The sequence below is a fragment of the Panthera uncia genome, chromosome B4, assembly GCF_023721935.1.
Source record: "Panthera uncia isolate 11264 chromosome B4, Puncia_PCG_1.0, whole genome shotgun sequence".
In the NCBI taxonomy this organism is placed as follows: Eukaryota; Metazoa; Chordata; class Mammalia; order Carnivora; family Felidae; genus Panthera; species Panthera uncia.
Window position 1 is genome coordinate 36,843,281 of NC_064809.1, and position 19,475 is coordinate 36,862,755.

At 53.0% G+C, this 19,475-nt stretch overlaps 1 protein-coding gene and 1 long non-coding RNA gene across 2 annotated transcripts; one reads left to right on the top strand and one right to left on the bottom strand.

Moving 5' to 3' along the window:
• Positions 1-260: 260 nt before the first annotated feature.
• LOC125918730 (uncharacterized) lies at positions 261-1,046 on the bottom strand. Its single transcript, XR_007456562.1, has 2 exons — positions 782-1,046; positions 261-668 (listed from the first exon to the last, which is right to left on the bottom strand). It is a non-coding gene; the product is annotated as an uncharacterized LOC125918730 (long non-coding RNA).
• Positions 1,047-1,146: 100 nt separating this feature from the next.
• On the top strand, positions 1,147-19,390 carry WASHC1 (WASH complex subunit 1). The gene is made up of 11 exons (XM_049624894.1): positions 1,147-1,225; positions 4,367-4,520; positions 14,888-14,999; positions 15,209-15,355; positions 15,512-15,648; positions 15,915-16,050; positions 16,244-16,445; positions 16,535-16,699; positions 17,412-17,570; positions 18,365-18,433; positions 18,592-19,390. The coding sequence occupies exons 2-11, from the start codon at positions 4,372-4,374 to the stop codon at positions 18,729-18,731; spliced, it is 1,416 nt and encodes a 471-aa protein (XP_049480851.1). The 5' UTR covers positions 1,147-1,225; positions 4,367-4,371; the 3' UTR covers positions 18,732-19,390.
• Positions 19,391-19,475: the final 85 nt, after the last annotated feature.

The window sequence follows — 19,475 nt, forward strand, 5'->3', positions numbered from 1 at the left end:
AGGGGCTGCTGTAGGATCTCTGGACTGATGCTTCTTTTATGCATTTAACTTTTTGTTTAATCTTTTAAAAATACTAACCGGCTTTGTTTTTTATTTTTGTAACACGTGCATAACATAAATGTAACGTTTAAACTATTCTTAAGTATATGGTTGAGTGGCATTAAGTATGTTCACACTGTTGTACATCACTGCTACCAATCTCCAGAACTTTCTCCTCATCCCAAACTGACATGTCAAAGAAAACCAGAACTGCACAGTAGTTAGAGCAGTGAAAAGAGATTTATTCAGGACTTTGCAACAGGGGAAAAGAAGCCTCGGTATAGAAGCAGGGTCACTTGCAAATACAGCATGGACAAGTGGGGATTCAGAGTCAAGGAGCAAGTTGGGGCGGGGACGGGGGATGGAAAATCACTAACTGGATAGTCAGTCTTTGCTCAACCGACCGAACAGGATTCTCGCTGAAGGCAGCCAGGGCGATGGGCTAGCACCGGAGGTTCCGGGGGGGGGGGGGGGCGGTGATCGTGGGGAATGAGGTACCTGGTCAGATATGGAGGGTGATCTGATGTAGAGACGAGGGGATTCCGGCTAAGGAAACTTAAGAGGGTTCTGGCTAACAACTGGGTGATGCAGGTCCAAGGGTAGAGAATTCAGAGGAGCCTGAGTCAGTTCTGGGCAGAGAGACGGACAGAATGTCTGTGCTCATTAAACGGTCACCCCGCCCCGCCGCACACCCACCGCTCTACCTTCTGTCTGTCTGAGTTCGACTGCCCCAGGCACTCACACAGTGGCAGTCCTTCTGCGTTTGCCTTACACGGTCACTCCTCAGTGACTCTGAGGGGACAGGTGTCCCCGGAGGCACAGCCCAGGCCACAGGGCGCGGGGGGAGCCGCGGACCCGCGATGAAGCGCACGGCTGGAGGGAGGGCGGTTCTTGGACCCGGGTCGGGGGTCGCGCTCCGGGGCGGCGCTGCGGAGCGGAGGGGGCGGGCAATCGGCGGAAGGCGGCTGGGAATGGGGGGACGGGACGCCCGCCTGGACTACGGCTCCGGGCTGCGGTGGGGGGCGGTTCCGAGCAGGGGCCCGCCACTGGCCGCCCAGAGCTCCACCAGCCGGCCGAGCGCCCCGAGAGGCGGAGCAGCGGCGCCGCGGCGGCGGCGCCAGGACCCGGCGGAGCGGGCGCAGCGGAAGCGCGGCGGCCGGAGCGGCTGGCGGCGGGCGGCGCGCAGGTGAGGAACGGGCGGCCGGCGGGCGGGCCAGGGGAGGGCGCGGGCCCCGGGGCCGCGCGGGGACGTGGAGGGCGGGACGCAGAGGAGAGGCGGGAGGGAGGGGCTCCGGGAGGCGGGATCCGCTGCACCCCTTTCCCGGTGCCGACGCCAGCTGCCGCCCGCACAGGCCTGCGCCCGGCCTCACTTCCCACCCCGCCGCCCCGCGTGCTGCCCGCCCGGAAGCGGTGTCGGGCGTCGGCCCCCAGAAAGACTGCCCCTCCGCGCTCGCCTGCACTCGGGGCGCCCGTCTTCCCCCGGCCTGAGGCCCAGGCCGAGGCCGGGGCGCGGGGAGGGCCCTGGCGGCCCGCCGGACTCGCGGCCCCAGGCACCAGGCCTCCCTTCCTGTCGCGGCCCACCGCGCCCCGTGACCCTCACGTGCCTTTCCACACTCCGGGCGCTAGGCCCTGCGAGTGGGCCGAACCGAACCCTCGGACCCCTCTTTTGCAGTTCCCGTCCCTCCCCGGCCCCTCTTAGCTGACCTCCCACTGCTTTCTCCGGTCTTGCTTCCTGACTGCCCACAGCACTGGTTTTAACCTGGGCTGTAGACCCTGGGAGCCGGCTGTCCGGGGATGGTTTGCAGAAAAGACTTTATGCACTTCTGAAATTATAAACTGCACTGCGAGATGGGTTTGGTGTATGTTCATTTTCTGGGAGAGTCCATGGTTTTTATCAGATTCTGTAAGGGAGTGCCACGCAATAGAAATACGGTGTGAGCCACACATGTGATTTTACAAGTAAAAAGAAAGAGGTGAGATGGATTTAGTAATAGGTTTTCTTTAACCTAATATATCTAAAATATGGTCATTTCAGCCTGTAATCAATATAACAATTTTGATGAGATATTTTACATTTTTTTCCTAGTAAGTCTTTGAAATTTGGTGTACGTTTTACACTTACACTGCACCTCAACTTGGATTGGCCACATTTCAGATGGCCCATAGCCACATGCAGCTAGTGGCTACCATATTGGACAGCACAGGCCTAAGGGTTTCAGTCCAAACTTCTTGCCATGGTTTTCAGTGTTTATCACAGTCTGGCCTCTCCTTTTTTTCCCTGCTAATGGCCCAAGGAACGTCATACCCTTATCACTCAAGCCACTTGCCATTCCCTACACAGCTTTGTTCAAGCTGTTCTGCCTGGAATGTTCTCTCCTGCACTGCCTTTCCAGGCTTGGTAGGGAGATGCAGCTTCTGCGGAGAGGCTTTTCCTGACTCCCCTAACCTCTGGAGGGATTTATCACTGCTTCCTCAGTGCTTCCTCCCTAGCACTGTATTCCTGGCTGAATTAGACCGCTTATCACATGGTGTTTGTTTTGAGGCTGTCTCTATGACTAGCATAGTGTCCTATTCATCTTTTTGTGATCGTGGCTGGCATCTAATAGTTGATCAGTAGATGCTTGCAGACAGAACGAGTAAGCCACTAACTAGCTATACTCAATCTCTTAATTCTTGAGTGGACCTGTTACTTCCTTGTTTGGGAGATTTGTCCCCGTACTACCCCCTCACGTTAATGTACACACACACACACACACACACACACACACACACAGAAGGGGTAACTTAGGAGGAATGCATCTCAAGATGTACACAGAAAGTATCTTCTACCTTTTACCCTCTCCTGATCTCAGGGATGGGAAAACTGAGGTACAGAATTAAGTTAGAGTGGCCAGCAAATTTGCATCAATATGAATATAAATAGGGGGGTTCCTTGGAAGGAGGGCAGTGGTCTCAGAGTTAGGTTCCTCAGGCATCAGCTGGCCCCACTTTGGCCATTTGATAGGAGAGAAGAGAAGTGGGGAGGTGGGGAGTAACTCCTGGGCCCTGATGACGATTCTAGGCAGCTTCAGGTCTGGGAAACTGAGGATTGTCACTGCTGGAGAAAAAGTTGAAGAGCAGACCCGTCATTTCAGATCATGAAGAGGCCTGGCCTGGGCAGGGTAGGAGAGAACCTGTAGGGTAGAAGGAAGTGCTGGGGAAGCTAGCAGAGGGAGCAAAGGTGTAAACTCCTTGGAGAAGATGGTGTGACGTTGGGAATAACCACTTCTTCAAGAGTAGTACCATTCTCCGTCTGCAGAATGGGAAATGGAAAAAACCAGAGATTCAGAGAAGGCAAGCAACTTACCCGAAGTCACACAGTTCTTAAGCCTAAATGAAGCCTCCTGAACCCTCCCCATCACACTTACCCTGCCTCACCCACACCTCTGTTGCAATCAGGGACCCCAACATGGTGCCTGAGAGAACAGGTGTGCAGCGCAGTGCCAGGTCTGATTAATGTCTTCCTCGCCATCTTCTGCTGAGGGGCTGTGATTAGGCCTATTTATAGGGGCCCGGTGCCTTAATATTCTGCCTGGTACATCCCTTGCCAATCAAATCAGTGCTGTCTGCAGTGTGATTGCTGCTTTAGTGGCACCAGGGAGCGGAGTTAATTAAACCCAGTATAAATAGACTCTGCCCTCATCTTGCAATTCGAAGGAGTGTTTTTCCTTCTTGTCCCCCGCCCCCACATGTCCCTCCTTCCTCCTGGCCCCCCCTTAGCTCTAGCCTCGGGGAGCAGAGCCCAGACACTGGTGTACGCAGAGTCACCAGCCACTACCTATCCTGTCTCAGGAACAGGTCTTGAGTTCTTCGGGGTCAAAGTGGGAAGAATTCAGGAGTACACATTTTCTGTGCTTTTCCAGACTTGGCTGTCATTTGGCAGTTGACACAGGCATTTTTCCCCCCAAATCCATCCCTCTGCTCCCAGCCTCTTTTGAACTCTGCAGCCAGGGTTTCTTTCTTGTTCATCCAGGCTCAGGAGTTTGAAATGAGATAATGTACAGAAAGGGTGCCTAGCAGAGCAGCAAGCACCTTCTCTGACTGCTTCTCTTCAGCCTCCATCATCCCTATCAATTTTCTTTCCTCATTCACAAAGCAAGCATCTACAGAGTACCAGCTCCTGGGAGCTCCTGGCCTCCCACCCAGTGCCCTGTCCTTCACTTCCCGGCCTGCACTGGCTGAACACGTGGCAGACAGTTGGGGTGGGGGGCTGGGCTCTCTTCTCCCAGCACTTTGCCCAGTGGTGGCTGAGTGTGGGCGGTCCTCATGCTCTGGTTCCCTCCCACAGGCACCATGACTCCCATGAGGACCCAGCACTCGTTGGCGGGGCAGACCTATGCGGTGCCGCTCATCCAGCCAGACCTGCGGCGAGAGGAGGCCATCCAGCAGGTGGCAGATGCCCTTCAGTACCTGCAGAAAGTCTCTGGAGACATCTTTAGCAGGTGGGTGCCGCCACCGACCCGCACCTGATTGGGGGCTGGGCGGTGGGAGTGCACCCTCTAGGAGCAGCCCTTTTGGTGATTCTTGGTCTTGGAGGGACCCAGCTGGCTTCCCTGTGCCCAGGGGGCCCAAGGTAGGAGTCCAACTTAGAAACTTTTTCTCTTAAGTGCTCATGGGAACTCAGTGCATGCTATCCCACTGAGCCCCCGGGGGGCCTGTGCCCTCACTCATTCCTGCAGTCAGCAAATATTTATTCAGTGCTTCTTATGTGTGCAAGGCACCGTGCTGCACTCTTTAGTTACTTACAGCAGCGGGTAAGGCAGTGTCCCTGTCCCAACCAGAGAGTGTGCGGGTTTCCCTCACTGTCTGAAAGGTCACGTTCTGCCACTTTGCTTTTATGAATGACCTACGCTCGTACCTGTGTTTGCTAACTGAAAGAAATCCAAAGTGGGTTCTCACTTGTATGAACTGGTAGTTGCTTCTTCGCTGCACACCTTTGCAGTTTCTGAAAGGTTCACGGGATCACTCTACCGGTGGATGGTGATGGGGTCGGGGGGGGGGGGGGAACCCTGGACTCTGGCAGGAGAGACAGACTGTAACCAATTGTGTAATTAGTGATTTAATTACAATTGTGATGAAGACCTACTTATAGTGGTTTTGTAATAACTGATACTCATATGGCATTATCCATGTGCCACCATTGATCTGAGTGCATTAACTCAACCCTCAGAACAACTTTATGAGGACATGTGCTTGTTATCTCCATTTTACTAGAGGAGACTGAGGCACAGCTAAGAGACTTGCCCAAGTGGCAGAGCCAGGGGTCACACCCAGCTGTTATGGCTCTAGACTCTGGAATTATCACTGTCTCCCTGTGATGGGGAAATAGGGTGTGACAGGAGTTGGTAACAGGAAGCCTGATTTGGTCTGGGGGGATCAGGGAAGACATATGTGAGGAAAAACATTTATGAGAAAATCTGAAGGGTGAGTAGGAGTTATTGTGAGTGGGTAGATTGAGAAGAAAATTCCAGAAAGAAAGAAGGACATGAGCTAAAGCCCCGAGATGGGAAGGACCCGAATGGAAGCCAATGTGGTTGGAGCAAGGAGAGTAAGAGACTGAGGGGGCCGAGAAGCCCTGGTGAGGTAGGCAGGGCCTTAGGGGTAGTTTATGGTTTTGAGTAGGAGTATTGCCAGTGCTTATCTAGCATAACCCTCGGCTATAATGATTTTCACTCAGCGGTTATTGACTGGTGTTTGCTGTTGCTTTGCAAAGGTCCCAGGTTTTGTCCTTTATGCAGGTCTTTGTCTTTTTCTGGCTAGAAGAAGCCTGAAATGGGGCTTAGATCTCCTTCCTGGTGCCCACATCATGCCTTCACATGGGGACCTTTTATCCCACCCAGTGTGAAGTATTTGATTGAGGTCCCTCCTGTGGTCCAAGTCACCCCCCCTCCCCTGCTTGTACCCCTGACCAGGAAACCCCTGCTCCTTCACCATGTAACCTCCCCCTTCATCACCTGGAAGCAGGCCTCCTCCTGGAAGCCTTCCCGAGTACGGGCAGAAAATGGGAGGAGTTAGACTTGATATAAACAGCAGATCCTCTTACTCTTTGGCCTCTGACCTGACCCCCAAATCACCTACCTACCCTGAGCCTATACAGAAGGTAAATGTAACAAAAGGGTGGTGCCCCAAAGTGATGAAGGGGGGTTGCCTCTGGAGCAGTCTGCCTGGGCTCCATTCTGACTTCCCCATTTGCTTGCTTTATAAACTTGAGCAAGTTACTTAATCTCTCTAAGCCTCAGTGTTCTCATCTATAAAATGGCATCAATAATGCTGCCTTCCTCATAGGATTGTGGTAAAGATTAAATAGATTAAAACTTGCAAGGGAATTAAAGTACCTGGAGTATAGTAAGCATTCAGTTAAACATCCCCTCTTTTATCAGTTGCTGTCAGCTCTGCTCCTTTGCTGCCTATGGTGGCCCTCCATTAACTTGCTATCAATAGTTATGAAAAGTGTTATGTGCCCGTTTTGTGCCTATATTTGTGCTAAATATGCCTAAGGAATTTGCCTTTTGTGCCTATATTTGTGCTGAATATGCCTAAGGAATTTTTGCTAAATATGCCTAAGGAACACATAAGCGAAGGACACAAGCCTTTAAGAGCCATCAGTCCCAGATTATAGCCACCCCATGCCCAGTGACTGAAATGGATGCCAAAAACAATCCATCAGAAACATTTGTGTTTTCTCTCCAGGATTGTGATTGTATGCTTGCCTTTCTCTAAGGGGAGCACTGGATTTTTAGTATGCTGCCCTTTCCCTTCCTGGTGTTTGACACTGGTAGACAGTTTCGCTGTCCCTGTGCGCATGGATGGAATGAGGGGAGGGCGGGAAGTCTATCTCCTGGGAGAAAGTGGTGAAATATGGGCCCTCCCAAGTGGCTAGGCCTGGTCCAGAGAAGGTACGGTGCTTCTCAGGAGCCCAGGACCTAAGTCCAGGCTCCCCTCACAGCCAGGTGCCTGGTCACTCCATTAACCTCCAGCCATGTGCCAAATGTGCTGGACCCTGAGGGGTACCGATACGTGAGGGGTACAACGTGGTTCTTGTCCCCACGGATCTTATAGTCTAGAATGCTAAAACAGTAAGTCTCTAGATGGATTCTTTTTTTTTTTTCTTTCCAAGATTTTATTTAAATTCAAGTTACTTAACATATAGTGTAGTACTGGTTTCAGGAGTAGAATTTAGTGATTCATCGCTTACATATAACACCTGGTACTCATTACAAGTGCCCTACAAACAACCCTCAGTTTGTTCTCTATAGTTAAGAGTCTCTTATGGTTTGTCTCCTTCTCTGTTTTTATCGTATTTTATTTATTTTTCCTCCCCTTCCCTTTTTTTCATCTGTTTTGTTTCTTAAATTCTACATATGAGTGAAATCATATGGTATTTGTCTTTATCTGACTGACTTATTTTGCTTAGCATAATACACTGTAGCTCTGTCTACATTGTTGCAAATGGCAAGATTTCATTCTTTTTGATGGCTGAGAATATCCCATTGTGTATACACACACACACACACACACACACACACTACATCCACTTTATCCATTGGTCAGTTGGTGGACATTTGGGCTGTTTCCATAATTTGGCTGTTGTCAGTAATGCTGCTGTAAACATCGGTGTGCATGTGCTTCTTCGAATCTGTATTTTTGTGTCCTCTGGATAAGTACCTACTAGTGCAATTGCTGGGTCGTAGGGTAGTTCTATCTTTAAATTTCTGAGGTAGTTCTATCTTTCTATGTATCCTCCTAAATGTTTTCCAGAGTGGCTGTACCAGTTTGCATTCCCACCAGCAGTGTAAGAGGGTGCCCCTTTCTCCGCATCCTCACCAACATCTGTTGTTTCCTGAGTTGTTAATTTTAGCCATTCTGATAGGTGTAAGGTGGTATCTCATTGTGGTTTTTATTCATATTTCCCTGATGATGGATGATGGTAGATGGAGTCTTGGTTGTATAACATTAATTGTGCAGGCTTCTAGGGATCTAGAGAAGGGAGAAATAAGTAAGAATTGGTGGCACATTGGGGCGCCTGGGTGACTCTGGCAGTTGAGTGTACAACTCTTGATTTTGGTTTAGGTCATGATCTCGAAGTTCATGGGATCAAGCCCCGCGTCAGGCTCTGCGCTGACAACACAAAGCCTGCTTGGGATCCTGTCTCTCTGCCTCTCCCCTGCTTGTGCTCTCTCTCTCTCTCAAAATAGTAAAAACTTAAATGTGCCACCATTTTTTTTTTAATCAGTCAGAACTCCCTAAACCAGTTGAAGCAAACAGCAATCAATCAGTAGAGCAGGATTTGGAGTTGCAGGGCTTAAGTGATGTCCTCAGTACCTGACGTTTCTTCCATTCCATCCCAGCTTGCTGCTTCTGGGTCAGTCCCATTCCCCACCAGGCTTCACTCTGCAATAGGGCCAGAAGCTCATACACTCAGGTTCAGGTCCAGCAGGAAAGAGGGCTTTCCTCTGTGTCAGTATCTCCTCGGAAGGCCCGTTGGCCTGGCTGGGTTCTCCTGTCTATCCCAGAGCCCATTGTGGGGGCAGAGGGCATGACATGCCAATTGGCATAGACCCTGTTAAGGGTATTACTCCTACACCCTGGGTTTAGCCCCAGCTGAAGTGCAGGGACCCGGCCTATGGGAGCAGTGGATTCCTTACAGGAAATGAGGGCCCTTACTTGAGTAAGGAAGAAGTAGAGGAAACCCACATGCCTCCTACACATGGTCAGGGAAGGCCGGCCTCCTGAAGGTGGCCATAGGAGGGATAGGTTGTGTTTAGGCAGGGTAGGAATGTGCATGTACAGGTCATCTAGTGAGGTCCACAGACGGGTGCCAGAGGCTCAGAGTCCTGAATGGGGAGCATGGTGTATCCCAGGCTCCCCAGGGGAGGGTGGCCTGAACGGGGAGTGTTTTGTACTGGGAGTAGAGACATTACTGCTTGCCCCACACATTCAGTTCCTTTACTGCAGAACAGGGTGTGAAAAGTCAACTTTACCTGTGTCTGTGGGCCTCGCTTCCCCCTTAGATTGTGTGCCTTTGGGAGCTGGGCTGTCGCTTCTTCCTGTGCTCCGCATTGCTGTGGGAATGCACCATGGCAGGGGAGTGGGAGGGTGGAGGTGGGGGAGTGAACAGTTGAGATCAGAACATTAGGGTCCAGGGGGCTTCTCCTAACAGGACGGGACTTTGGTCTTGGTTCAGGCCTTGTAGGGAGCCATGATAGGTTCTGGAGCCGGGAAGGGTGCCATAGAAGAGTTGAGAGAAGGCTCAGCAGGCAGCCCTCACAGAGTGGACAGGAAGGGGAGAGGGTGGCTTCCAGGGACCCACTGAGAGCTGTTGCTGCAGTCAGGGCAGGGAAGGGGTGAGGCTGCAGTCCAGGGGAGCTGCCGGCAGGGAGGGCTGGATGAGAGACATTTCAGAGGGAATGATGACAGATTGGGGTGAAGGAAAAGGAGGGGTCAGGGATAGTGTGGGGTGGGGGGTCGTACCCAGACCCAGCCTTATTTGTCTGCTCCTCCCACCCCCATCCTGCAGCAGTCAGCAAGTGTGTGCGCTTCTCATTTCTCATGGGCTTTTGCAGTGAATGTGACCCCCGCCTGGAATCTTCCCCCTTAAACTTATTCCACCTGCTTGGAAACTTCTTGCAAAGAAGAGACAGGCAGGTATCTGTCTCTCCTCCCCACTGTTTTGCCATTTCAGGCGCAGGCCCATCAGCCCCAGGGGCGTCTGTGCCCAGTTCTGCAGGTAGGTGAGCTCATGGAAAATTAGCATTCTGAGCTGGCCTTCTTCTTCCTGCTCTGCCGCAGCGGGAGCCGCAGGGAGAATGGAGAGAATGACAAGCACCTCTCAGGCTCTCCTGGACCCGCTTCTCCTCCTGCCTGGCAGAGTGCCCATCCCTCACCTGCCCTCATCTTCACCTGGGACGAGCCAGGCTCCAAAATAGCTGCCCAGAGATGTCAGTGGCTTCACATGACTTAGATGACAAGGCAGAGGGGGCTGGGGTGGCATAGGGAAGAGGAGCTGGACAGTGTGGAGGTTGGGGTCAAGTGCTGTCACTCGGTGTCCCCATCAGCCCTAGCGCTGTGGCCACCTCACTGAGGAAGCCGCAGCCTGGGGAAGGGTTCCTTTTCTCTGCAGAGCTTTTCCCCTGCTTCTCTTTTGTCTTTCCAGCCCCTCCTTCCCTCTCTCCCCTTCCTCCTTTCCCATCCTTCCCCCTCTGCCTCACTTCCTCCAGACTCCCCTCCCCTCCCCTCCTTTCTTGGTCCTGATTGGCACCTGGTGACTCCCGAGGTTGGCAAGCACTCAGTCAGCCGCCTGCATAATTAGCAGATCATTCCTAATCATCTCAGTGAGTGGAGGAGGAGGAGGAGGAGGAGGAGGAGGAGGAGGAGGAGGAGAAGAGAATGGCAAGAGCAGGTTCAGGGGGGTCTCAATGCCAAGGGGTGGGACAGGCGAGGGGAGAAGCAGAGACTCTGGGGCATGAAGGGTGCTCCCTCCTCCCTCCTCCCCAGCAGTCTCTGCAGAAGGCAGGGTGGGAGTGCTGATGGCCAGGGGCCGTGGCAGAAAATCATCCCTGAGGGAATGGGAGTGAGTGTTGGAGGTAGGGGCCCCCGGGCCCAAGCACTATCCTGGCCACCTGTCCCCAACCTCCCCCACACCAGGCGGGGAGTGGTCCCTAGGGCGCTTCCTTGAATCCCTCCCACGCCAGCCAGAGGAGCCCTTGCTGTTGCCCAGCTCTCTGCTCCATGGTGTTCTTTCCTGGCCTGGAACTTCCTGCTTCACGTCAGCTCAGCACCACCTCTTCTTGCTTTCATCTGAGTGCCTGGAGCCCCTCTTCCTTCCTAATCTCGGGGGTAGCAATAGCAAATGCTAACCGAGTACTTTGGATATAGCTGCTAGTACAGGAACACTAGACATACAAGTGCTCGTTTTAACCTTTACAATAGTTCCATGATCTAGAAGTCACTGTCCCTGTTTTAGCTGAAGAAACCTGAGGCCGAGGCCAGCTGAGTGATTTGCTCAAGGTCACACTGCTGCTAACTGGATGTTAGACCCAGGTTTGTGGGGCATCATAGTCACTTCTCCCTTGGAGAGGGGAATCTCCCTGAGGGCGGTTTTGCGTTACCTGATTCTTTTCTGTCCCAGGCTCTGAGCAGACCAACTAAGCCAGTTCCTTCCTGTCACCGCCAGCAGAAACAGCCCTGGTGTCTGGGCGAATGTGTTTTGAGGACATGGCTTCCATGATAAGCTTGGAAACAGACCTGCCTTGAAGCAGACCATCAAGCCAGCGGGCATCAATTAGGAATGGCAGATCGCCCACTTGCCACTACCCCCCACCCTCACGGGAGACGCCGCTAATGGGTTGTGGCACTCCATCCCAGCCGCGTATGGCCTGCCAGTCCTTCCTAATGCAGCCTTCATACTGCCACTGCCCAGCAGTGAGAGCCCTTTCACCCATGGTCTGCACTGTCTTTGGCCCCATGGCTGTGACTGTGACAGATTAGATGGGGGCTTTGTCAACAAGCAGGCCATTACCTAGACCTGTAGGCTCTTGGATGCTTGTAAGCTCCTGTCCTCCTCTCCCCTGCCCTGCACAGCAGTCTCCCTTGGAGCGTTCCTGACAGGTGGTCATCCTGCTGGACTCTGATTTTCAAAGCTGTGTAACTGTTTACTAAAAAGTTCTTGTGCAGAAGATCTGCACAAGAGGTCTGCTTCCTTATAACTCCACCCGCTGGTCCTTATGCAGCCTTCTGGGGTGATGGAATAAGTCTACTCGCTTCTCAGCCCAACAGCACTTGTTATAGTTTTGATATTTGAAGGGAATCACCATATTCCCTAAGTCATCTCACCTGTAGCCAGAACACCCTTCAGTCATCTTTGTATGACTCCTCGCTGTCCTCATCACCCTCCTTTGGACGTTAACTTGTCACTTTACATTCAGCTGGTATTCATTACACGTCAGGCACAGTCCCAGGTACTAGAGATACAGCAGTGAATGAAAACAGACCCTATAGTCCGGATGGAATTCAGAGGACTCTTAAAATGTGGATCCAGTATACGGGCACCTGGGAGGCTTTGCAGCTGAGCGTCCAACTCTTGATTTCAGTTCAGGTCATGATCCCAGGGTCATGGGATTGAGCCCTGTGTTGATAAGATTCTGTCTCTGCCCCTCTTCCCCCACTCGTGCTCTCTCTTCTCTCTTTCTCTAAAATAAATAAAAAATGTGGATCCAGTTTAAAGGGGACACAGCTGCAGAGAGGTTGGTGCCCAGCATAGGTTAGCTCATTAATCTGGGGTCTGTTTTCTCTATAGTGCCTCCAAGAGAGTGGATGTCCCCTGTTTACTGAAAGAAGGAAGGAGGGACAAGGAGCTGTGTGCCCCAAGATCACATTTCCTTTTTAAGCTGCTTAACACACTTTTAGCTCATACTGAGCTATAGTTAACCAGAACCTCAGGCCTTGTTGCTAAACCTCCATCTTTTCTGTATTTGTGTACTTTTTAAACCTAAATGCTGGACTTCATCCCTTGTCAATTTCATCTTGTTGATTGCAGTTCATCTTTCTGGCCTCGTGAGATTATTTGAGTCTTGATTCTGCTATGTGGACCATTTTGACCCTCCTCCGTTCAGTACCCCCAGTTTACTAATCCAGTGTTACATGAGCTAGATGGGGCCCTGCCAGAGGCCTTTGTGCAAGGCTGAAATCATTTCGTTCTTCGGCAGTGCCCTTTGGGTACTGTTGCTCATCTGGCTCTGATTTTTCCTAAATGTGCTCTCCTCCAACCCCCATAGCTCCATCTCGTCTACAGGATTTTGTGAGAAGCCGTCAGAATCCTTGCTGACTCAAGATGCACTGTGTTTAAGGCTTTCCCCTGATACACCAGTCTAATAACGCTGTCAAAAAAAGAAATGCTGTGAATTTAGAACAATGCTGGCCCCTGGGATCTGCCTCTTTCTCCTCGAAGTGCTTACAGACCCTCGATTTAATAATCCATTCTGGAAATTTGCCAGGGTTTATTGTTTAAGCTTTATGTTTGCAACTTGGAGAAACGGGCCCTTCTCTCCTTGATGGAAGAACTGGAACAGAATAGCCTTTGTCCTTCTCCAGTTCTGATGTCCCTCCCACTCTCCATGTTGACTTCAAGCCGAGTGGTTATGTAACCACTGACGTTGCTTCAGCACCCAGGGGCAGAATGTGGCTGGGTTGGGAATGGGAGGAAGTAGCTTGTGCGTGAGTAACCTTTCTCAGTGGATGGAAACCTTTCTTCCTGCCAGAAAAGATGGAGCTCACACAAGTCTGGTGATTCTGCATTCTCTCACTGGAAGGAAGCTCTGCCCTCTGTTCTCTCTGTTACTGCCCCACTCAGACCAGTCTGTCAAGGAAGACTAAGCTGCTTTGGGTACCTGCTTGTACCCTAGCCCCCCACCTCATGTAGCTCCCTACACATAAGGAGCCAGGAGTAATCAGGGAGTTTGGGGAACAGAGACCCCTACGGTTGTGAAATTGGCTGATCGGGTTGGTTCTCTGGGGGACAGAATCCTCTAGAGTTGGTGGAGGTTGGTTGATTTAGGAAGATTGGTCCAGAGCTTTGACTGTTCAACTTTTAAAGAAATCCCAGAGTTCCCTGGCTGTATAGTCTCTGACCCCAGAGGCAGCGGGGCCCCTCTGCCATCCAATGTGTCCTCCTCCCCTGCAAAGTAAACTTGCAGTTCTGCCTCTTTTGTTTTTCACTTGTGCACCCACTCCTGCCAGGTGAGTGCTTATATGAAACCCGGTGGTCGCAGGCAGGGACTGGTGTTCTTGGAGGTGGGGAAGCAACCGGGAGGAGGATGCCCTGGTGTCTCTGTCAACTCTGCGGTGAGAAGAAACTTGCCATTGCTCAATAATATGGGACAGCATAAGTGAGACTCACATGCATTTACATTTAGGGCATATGGGTACTGTCACTCAGCGAGCCCCTGCAGGTGCCAGCACTGGGGAATGTAGTAGGGACCAAAGCAAAGCCCTTACCCCCTTGGAGCACACATGCATAATGTCAAATGGCTCTGTGTTAAAGCGGGTTGGGAAGTGACAGGTGCATCTTTAAGAGTCCTTGGCCAGGAAGGCTTCTGTGAGGAGGGTGCTCAGTGAAGCGAAGAAGCCAGCCTTGTGGTTATCTGTGGGGACAGCACTCCAATTGATGCAAAGGCCATGCGATAATACATTTGGCATGTTTGGGGACTAGCAGGGCACTGGTGTCACTGGAGCCCACTGATCAGGGAAGGGTGAGTGGAAACCCAAGAGCACCCTGACCACAACCATGAGAACCACGGTGGGGACTTTGGATTTGCCCACACAAGCTGTTTATGATATGTTGGGGCAGCTCCCTGTGAACGGGTCTGGGACTTGAATTTAGACCCAGTCTTGCCCGTCACCCATCCTTGCCGAGCTCTAGTTTCCTCGTCTGGAAGTAGGTGATTACGTACGTGAGTCACGATACTTTTGTCTCTGCTTGCCCCTGCTTGAGGCTGTAAACTCCTGGAGGCAGGAGCCCTATCCCTTAAGATGGCACATCCAGGCACCGACTTGAGGCCAGAGCGATTCCCCATTCCTACCCAGAGCTCCAAGGAACCCAGTGGAATTCATTCATAGACTCTTCAGGTTAGACAAGCCTTGCAGAGGCCACCCGGGCAGTCCCAAGATCTGCTGTGACCAGCAGAGAACACTGTATTTTAAGGGCCCTTGCCCAAGCCCTTGGCTTTGCAGGTTTGCAGGAAGAAGCAAGTGTGCAGGAAGCTGTAGCCTTCTGGGGAGCGGCCCTCAGCCTGTGATTCTTTTTCCATGGCAGGATCTCCCAGCGAGTAGAGCTCAGCCGGAGGCAGCTGCAGGCCATTGGGGAGAGGGTCTCCTTGGCCCAGGCCAAGATTGAGAAGATCAAGGGCAGCAAGAAGGCCATCAAGGTAGCCCATGTGACCCTGAGTCCCTGTAGCTGGCAAGCAGTCCCAGAAATCCCATCCCCACACCTCTGAGGTTGCCCAGGTCCCTGCCCACCCTGTCCAGCCACCCCTCAAGCTTTCCTCCTGCTCAGAATCCACCCCTCCAACCCCACCCTAGGCTCTGGAGCATCTTGGGCCCCCTGAAGAATTGATCTAAGATTCTGTGTCCACAGGTGTTCTCCAGTGCCAAGTACCCAGCACCAGAGCGTCTGCAGGAGTATGGTTCCATCTTCACAGGTGCCCAGGACCCTGGTGTACAGAGACGCCCCCGCCACAGGATCCAGAGCAAGCACCGCCCCCTGGATGAGTGGGCCCTGCAGGTCTCATGCACTTGGAGGGGTGACCAGAGGTGGCCTTGGCTGTGGGGGAGGAACTGAGGGTTCTGTCCCCTCAGAGGATTTTGACTGGGATGGGTGGTCACTTTGACCCAGTACTGAAACCCACCATTCTTGTGTTACCACCCCTCATCCTGCCAGGAGAAGCTGAAATACTTCCCTGTGTGTGTGAACACCAAGCAAGAGCCTGAGGATGAGGCCGAGGAGGGGCTCGGGGGCCTTCCCAGCAACATCAGCTCCGTCAGCTCCTTGCTGCTGTTCAACACCACTGAGAACCTGTACGGCAGAGGGCGGGGCTCTGGAAGGGCGGCTGGGGGCCCAGCCTGGCTTTGTGGGGGATACGGGGGGTATCAGACTTGGGTGCAGAAGCCTGCAGGCTGGAGGGCGGGGGGGTGCTCAGGCGCTGAGCAGTTTGGTTTTTACCTTGTAAGGCCTCGGAGTCCATAGTACAAACCGTGGCGCTGAAGAAACAGGAAAGATGGGTCAGGACCATGGGCCTAGAGCAGATATGATGGACTCCCCCCCACCCATCCCACCTCTGCAGGTACAAAAAGTACGTCTTCCTGGACCCCCTGGCTGGTGCTGTAACGAAGACCCACGTGATGCTGGGGGCAGAGACAGAGGAGAAGCTGTTCGATGCCCCTTTGTCCATCAGCAAGAGGGAGCAGCTGGAGCAACAGGTGGAGATGGAGGGCGCGTGTCGGGGAGGGGTGCAGCGGAGAGTCTGCCAGCATCCTCAGGGTCTGCTGAGGCCCTGCTCCCCCCCTGTTGTACATGGGTGTGCACGAGGCCCTGCTCACTGCCCCAAGGTCAGACTACAGGGCCCCGGTCCCCTGCAGCCCCCAACTCATACGCTCCCACCTAATCGTGCAGGTTCCAGAGAACTACTTCTATGTGCCTGACCTGGGCCAAGTGCCTGAGATCGACGTGCCATCCTACCTGCCTGACCTGCCAGGCATCGCTGACGACCTCATGTACAGTGCTGACCTGGGCCCCGGCATCGCCCCCTCCGCCCCTGGCACCATTCCAGAGCTGCCCACCTTCCACACAGAGGTGGCCGAGCCTTTCAAGCCAGGTGAGCTGGAAACAGGAGTTGGGCAGGAGCTCTTGGGCTCGGACACTTGCATCCTAGGAACATCACACTTTCCCACCTTTCCGTTGCAGACCCGGAAGATGGAGTGCTGATAGCACCCCCACCCCCACCCCCACCCCCGCCGCCTCCCCCAGCTCCAGCTGTGCTGGTCAGCGCTCCGCCACCCCCACCCCAGACCCTGGCCTCCCCAGGCCAAGGTGCCAGGGAAGAAGACCGCAGTGGTGGCTTGTCTCCAGGTAGAGCAGCAGCAGGGTGCCCCCGGGGTTGGGGGCGGGGAGAGGACATGTGTTCTGAGGATGCCTCTGATTTCTGGATTCCTGAAGGGTTTTCTGTAGGTTTATGTGGCCATAAGGTTCAGACTTTCAGAAGAATTGTAATTTCAAAATCTTGTTCCCCTGGGTACATGAAATAGTGGTTTTCAAACTGTAGCCTCCCAAAATTCTAATCTCCAGGGAGAGGGAGCCTAGACATGAAGGTGTGGTCCCTCATTCCTATTTAAAAAGGGGCTACTGAAAAAAATGGAAAAGTTCAGCAATAAAATATCCAAATCCTTAAAACGGGGATTTTCGTTTTAGTATGACATCTGGTTTATCTCCAGAACCCACAGGTGGCACAAAAACTCCTTGTTGGTTCATATGTCAAGTTCAGACACTGTCAGCAAACGGGTAGATTTGCTGTAGCCCCTAAACCAAGTGGCGCTGGAAGGGAGCAGGGGTGCCTGCATACAGGACCTCCTGAGTGCAGGCAGACACAGTCAGCATTCAGGCTGCATATGGGCTCCCAAGGCTCGGCTTCACCCACTGGCTTCCTTTGTCAAGAGGAACAGCCTGTTCTCACAGCCAGGTTTGAGGGGAAGCCTCTGGACCCCCAGAACCTCCAGCTGGGCAAGGCTGTCCCATAGGGCAGCCTGCCTGAGCAGCCTTCTTCCTCACACCCTGCCCCTCCCAGCTACAGTCCAGGGAGCTCCCAAGGAAGTGGTGGACCCCTCCAGTGGCCGGGCCACTCTCCTGGAGTCCATCCGCCAGGCTGGGGGCATCGGCAAGGCCAAGCTGCGCAGCGTTAAGGAGCGCAAGCTGGAGAAGAAGAAACAGAAGGAGCAGGAGCAAGGTGAGGGGATCCTAGGACCATTCCAGGAGGGCTCTAGGAAAGGGCCACCTTCTCTTGTAGCCATGACTCTAATAGGGTGCTCTCTGCCCACCCCAAAGGTGGTGCAGAAAGGCAGCACCTAGCCAACCTGCCTTATGCTTCTGCTGGAAGCCCTGGGTGGCCTAGGCTGTGGGATCCTTCCTGGTTTTGTAGCCTGCTTAGAACTTTCCTCTTTAAGCTAATAGGAGACAGAGCCTCACCCAGCTCAAACTATGACAACAGAGAATCTTCTTAGAATCTGCCAGGGGCTGTCCAAGGACATGGTTGGGGACATGAGATCCTTTAGAGACTGAGGACCTGGAGGGTTAGCCCAGTCCTGCTTTGCTAAGCCTCTTGAGGCTGCAGGTTGCACCTGCTATGAATCTTAAATGCCGGCGTGACTAGAACACCTGGGCACAAAGCAGCAATGCCCTGGAAGTCCTGAGTTTAAATCCCATCGCCAGTTTCTAAGTTCTGCTCTATGACCTCAGACAAATTGCCTGACCTCTCTGGGCCAGTTTCCTCATCCGTACAATGGGGCCACTCATACCTCCCCCTCTGTTTCAGGTGGCTGTGTTACTCAGTTTCATATTAGTGCCCCAGTGCTGGATCCAGTGCCAGCCTGAACCTCCAAGACATGGTGGCTGTGGGAGGGGCTGGCATGTGTTGATAGTGAGCAAAAAATAAATAGATCCAAACCCTGAGAATGTCACCCCAGAGGCAGATTTTCCCCTTGGTTCCTTCATCTTTCCTTACTAGTGGCTTTCCCATTACAGTGAGAGCCACAAGCCAAGGTGGGGACCTGATGTCGGATCTCTTTAACAAGCTGGTCATGAGGCGTAAAGGTAGGAAGCAGAGCCTGCTGCCTTCCCTTGGGCTGGGAGGCTCAGGATATTTTGTATCATGAACGTTTTGCCACTTTCTTCCTGTTTTTAAGTCTCTAGGGGCTGGGTGAACTGGTATCCCACACCAACCCCCTCACCCTCCAACTCTGTCCCCCCAGGTATCTCTGGCAAAGGACCTGCAACGGGGACCGGTGAGGGGCCAGGAGGAGCCTTTGCCCGAATGTCAGACTCCATACCGCCTCTGCCTCCCCCACAGCAGCCACCTGGAGAGGAAGATGAGGACGACTGGGAATCCTAGGGGTTAGCCGTTCCTTCCCCACCAAAACCCAGATTTAGTTACTGCCCTCACATGGACATGGCTAGGAAGGGCTGCCTGGCCCGTGAGTCGCTCTGCCCCTGCTGCCCTTGGAGGAACAGGGATTGTGGAGGACTGCCCCCCTCCCAGGTCTGTGCCCGGAACCTTCTTCAAGGAGTGAGGTGGCCAGCTTCTGAGGCCAAATGGCTGGGAGGGGGGAGCCCCCTGCTCTCTGCCTGTGCTCTCCTCCAGCTACAGACTGAAATAAATACGTGGATCAATAAAGACATAATACCGCAAGAACCAAGCATAAACCAGTGGCACACTTCTAATCATGGAACTATAGCTGTGCAGAGTGCAAGTGTCTCCTCCCAGCCAGTGTCTGTCCTCCTGTTCCCACCAGGCTCAAGCAATGGGGGCAGAGCACCTGGCGGACCGAGGCCCCTTCCTCTGGGTCAGGGAGAGAAGAGAGGTGCAGTCAACAAGGGAAGCTGGTGCAGACGGAGGCGGGGGTATTTTCACACAGGGAAAAATGTCTCCCTGATAGACACGGGGTCTCTAAAAATAGTCCTGCTGAGAGCCTAATGGCCCTCAGCATAATTGCTAAGTCAGGGGAGGAGGTGTCTTGGAGTTTGCTCAAGTAGCTGAGGGGGAAGGTGCCACTGACTTGGAGGAAGACCTGGAGCCAAGCCAAGGGAGCAAGAAATGCTGTGGAAGAGGTTAGGGACCAGCCCTATGGTTTAAAAA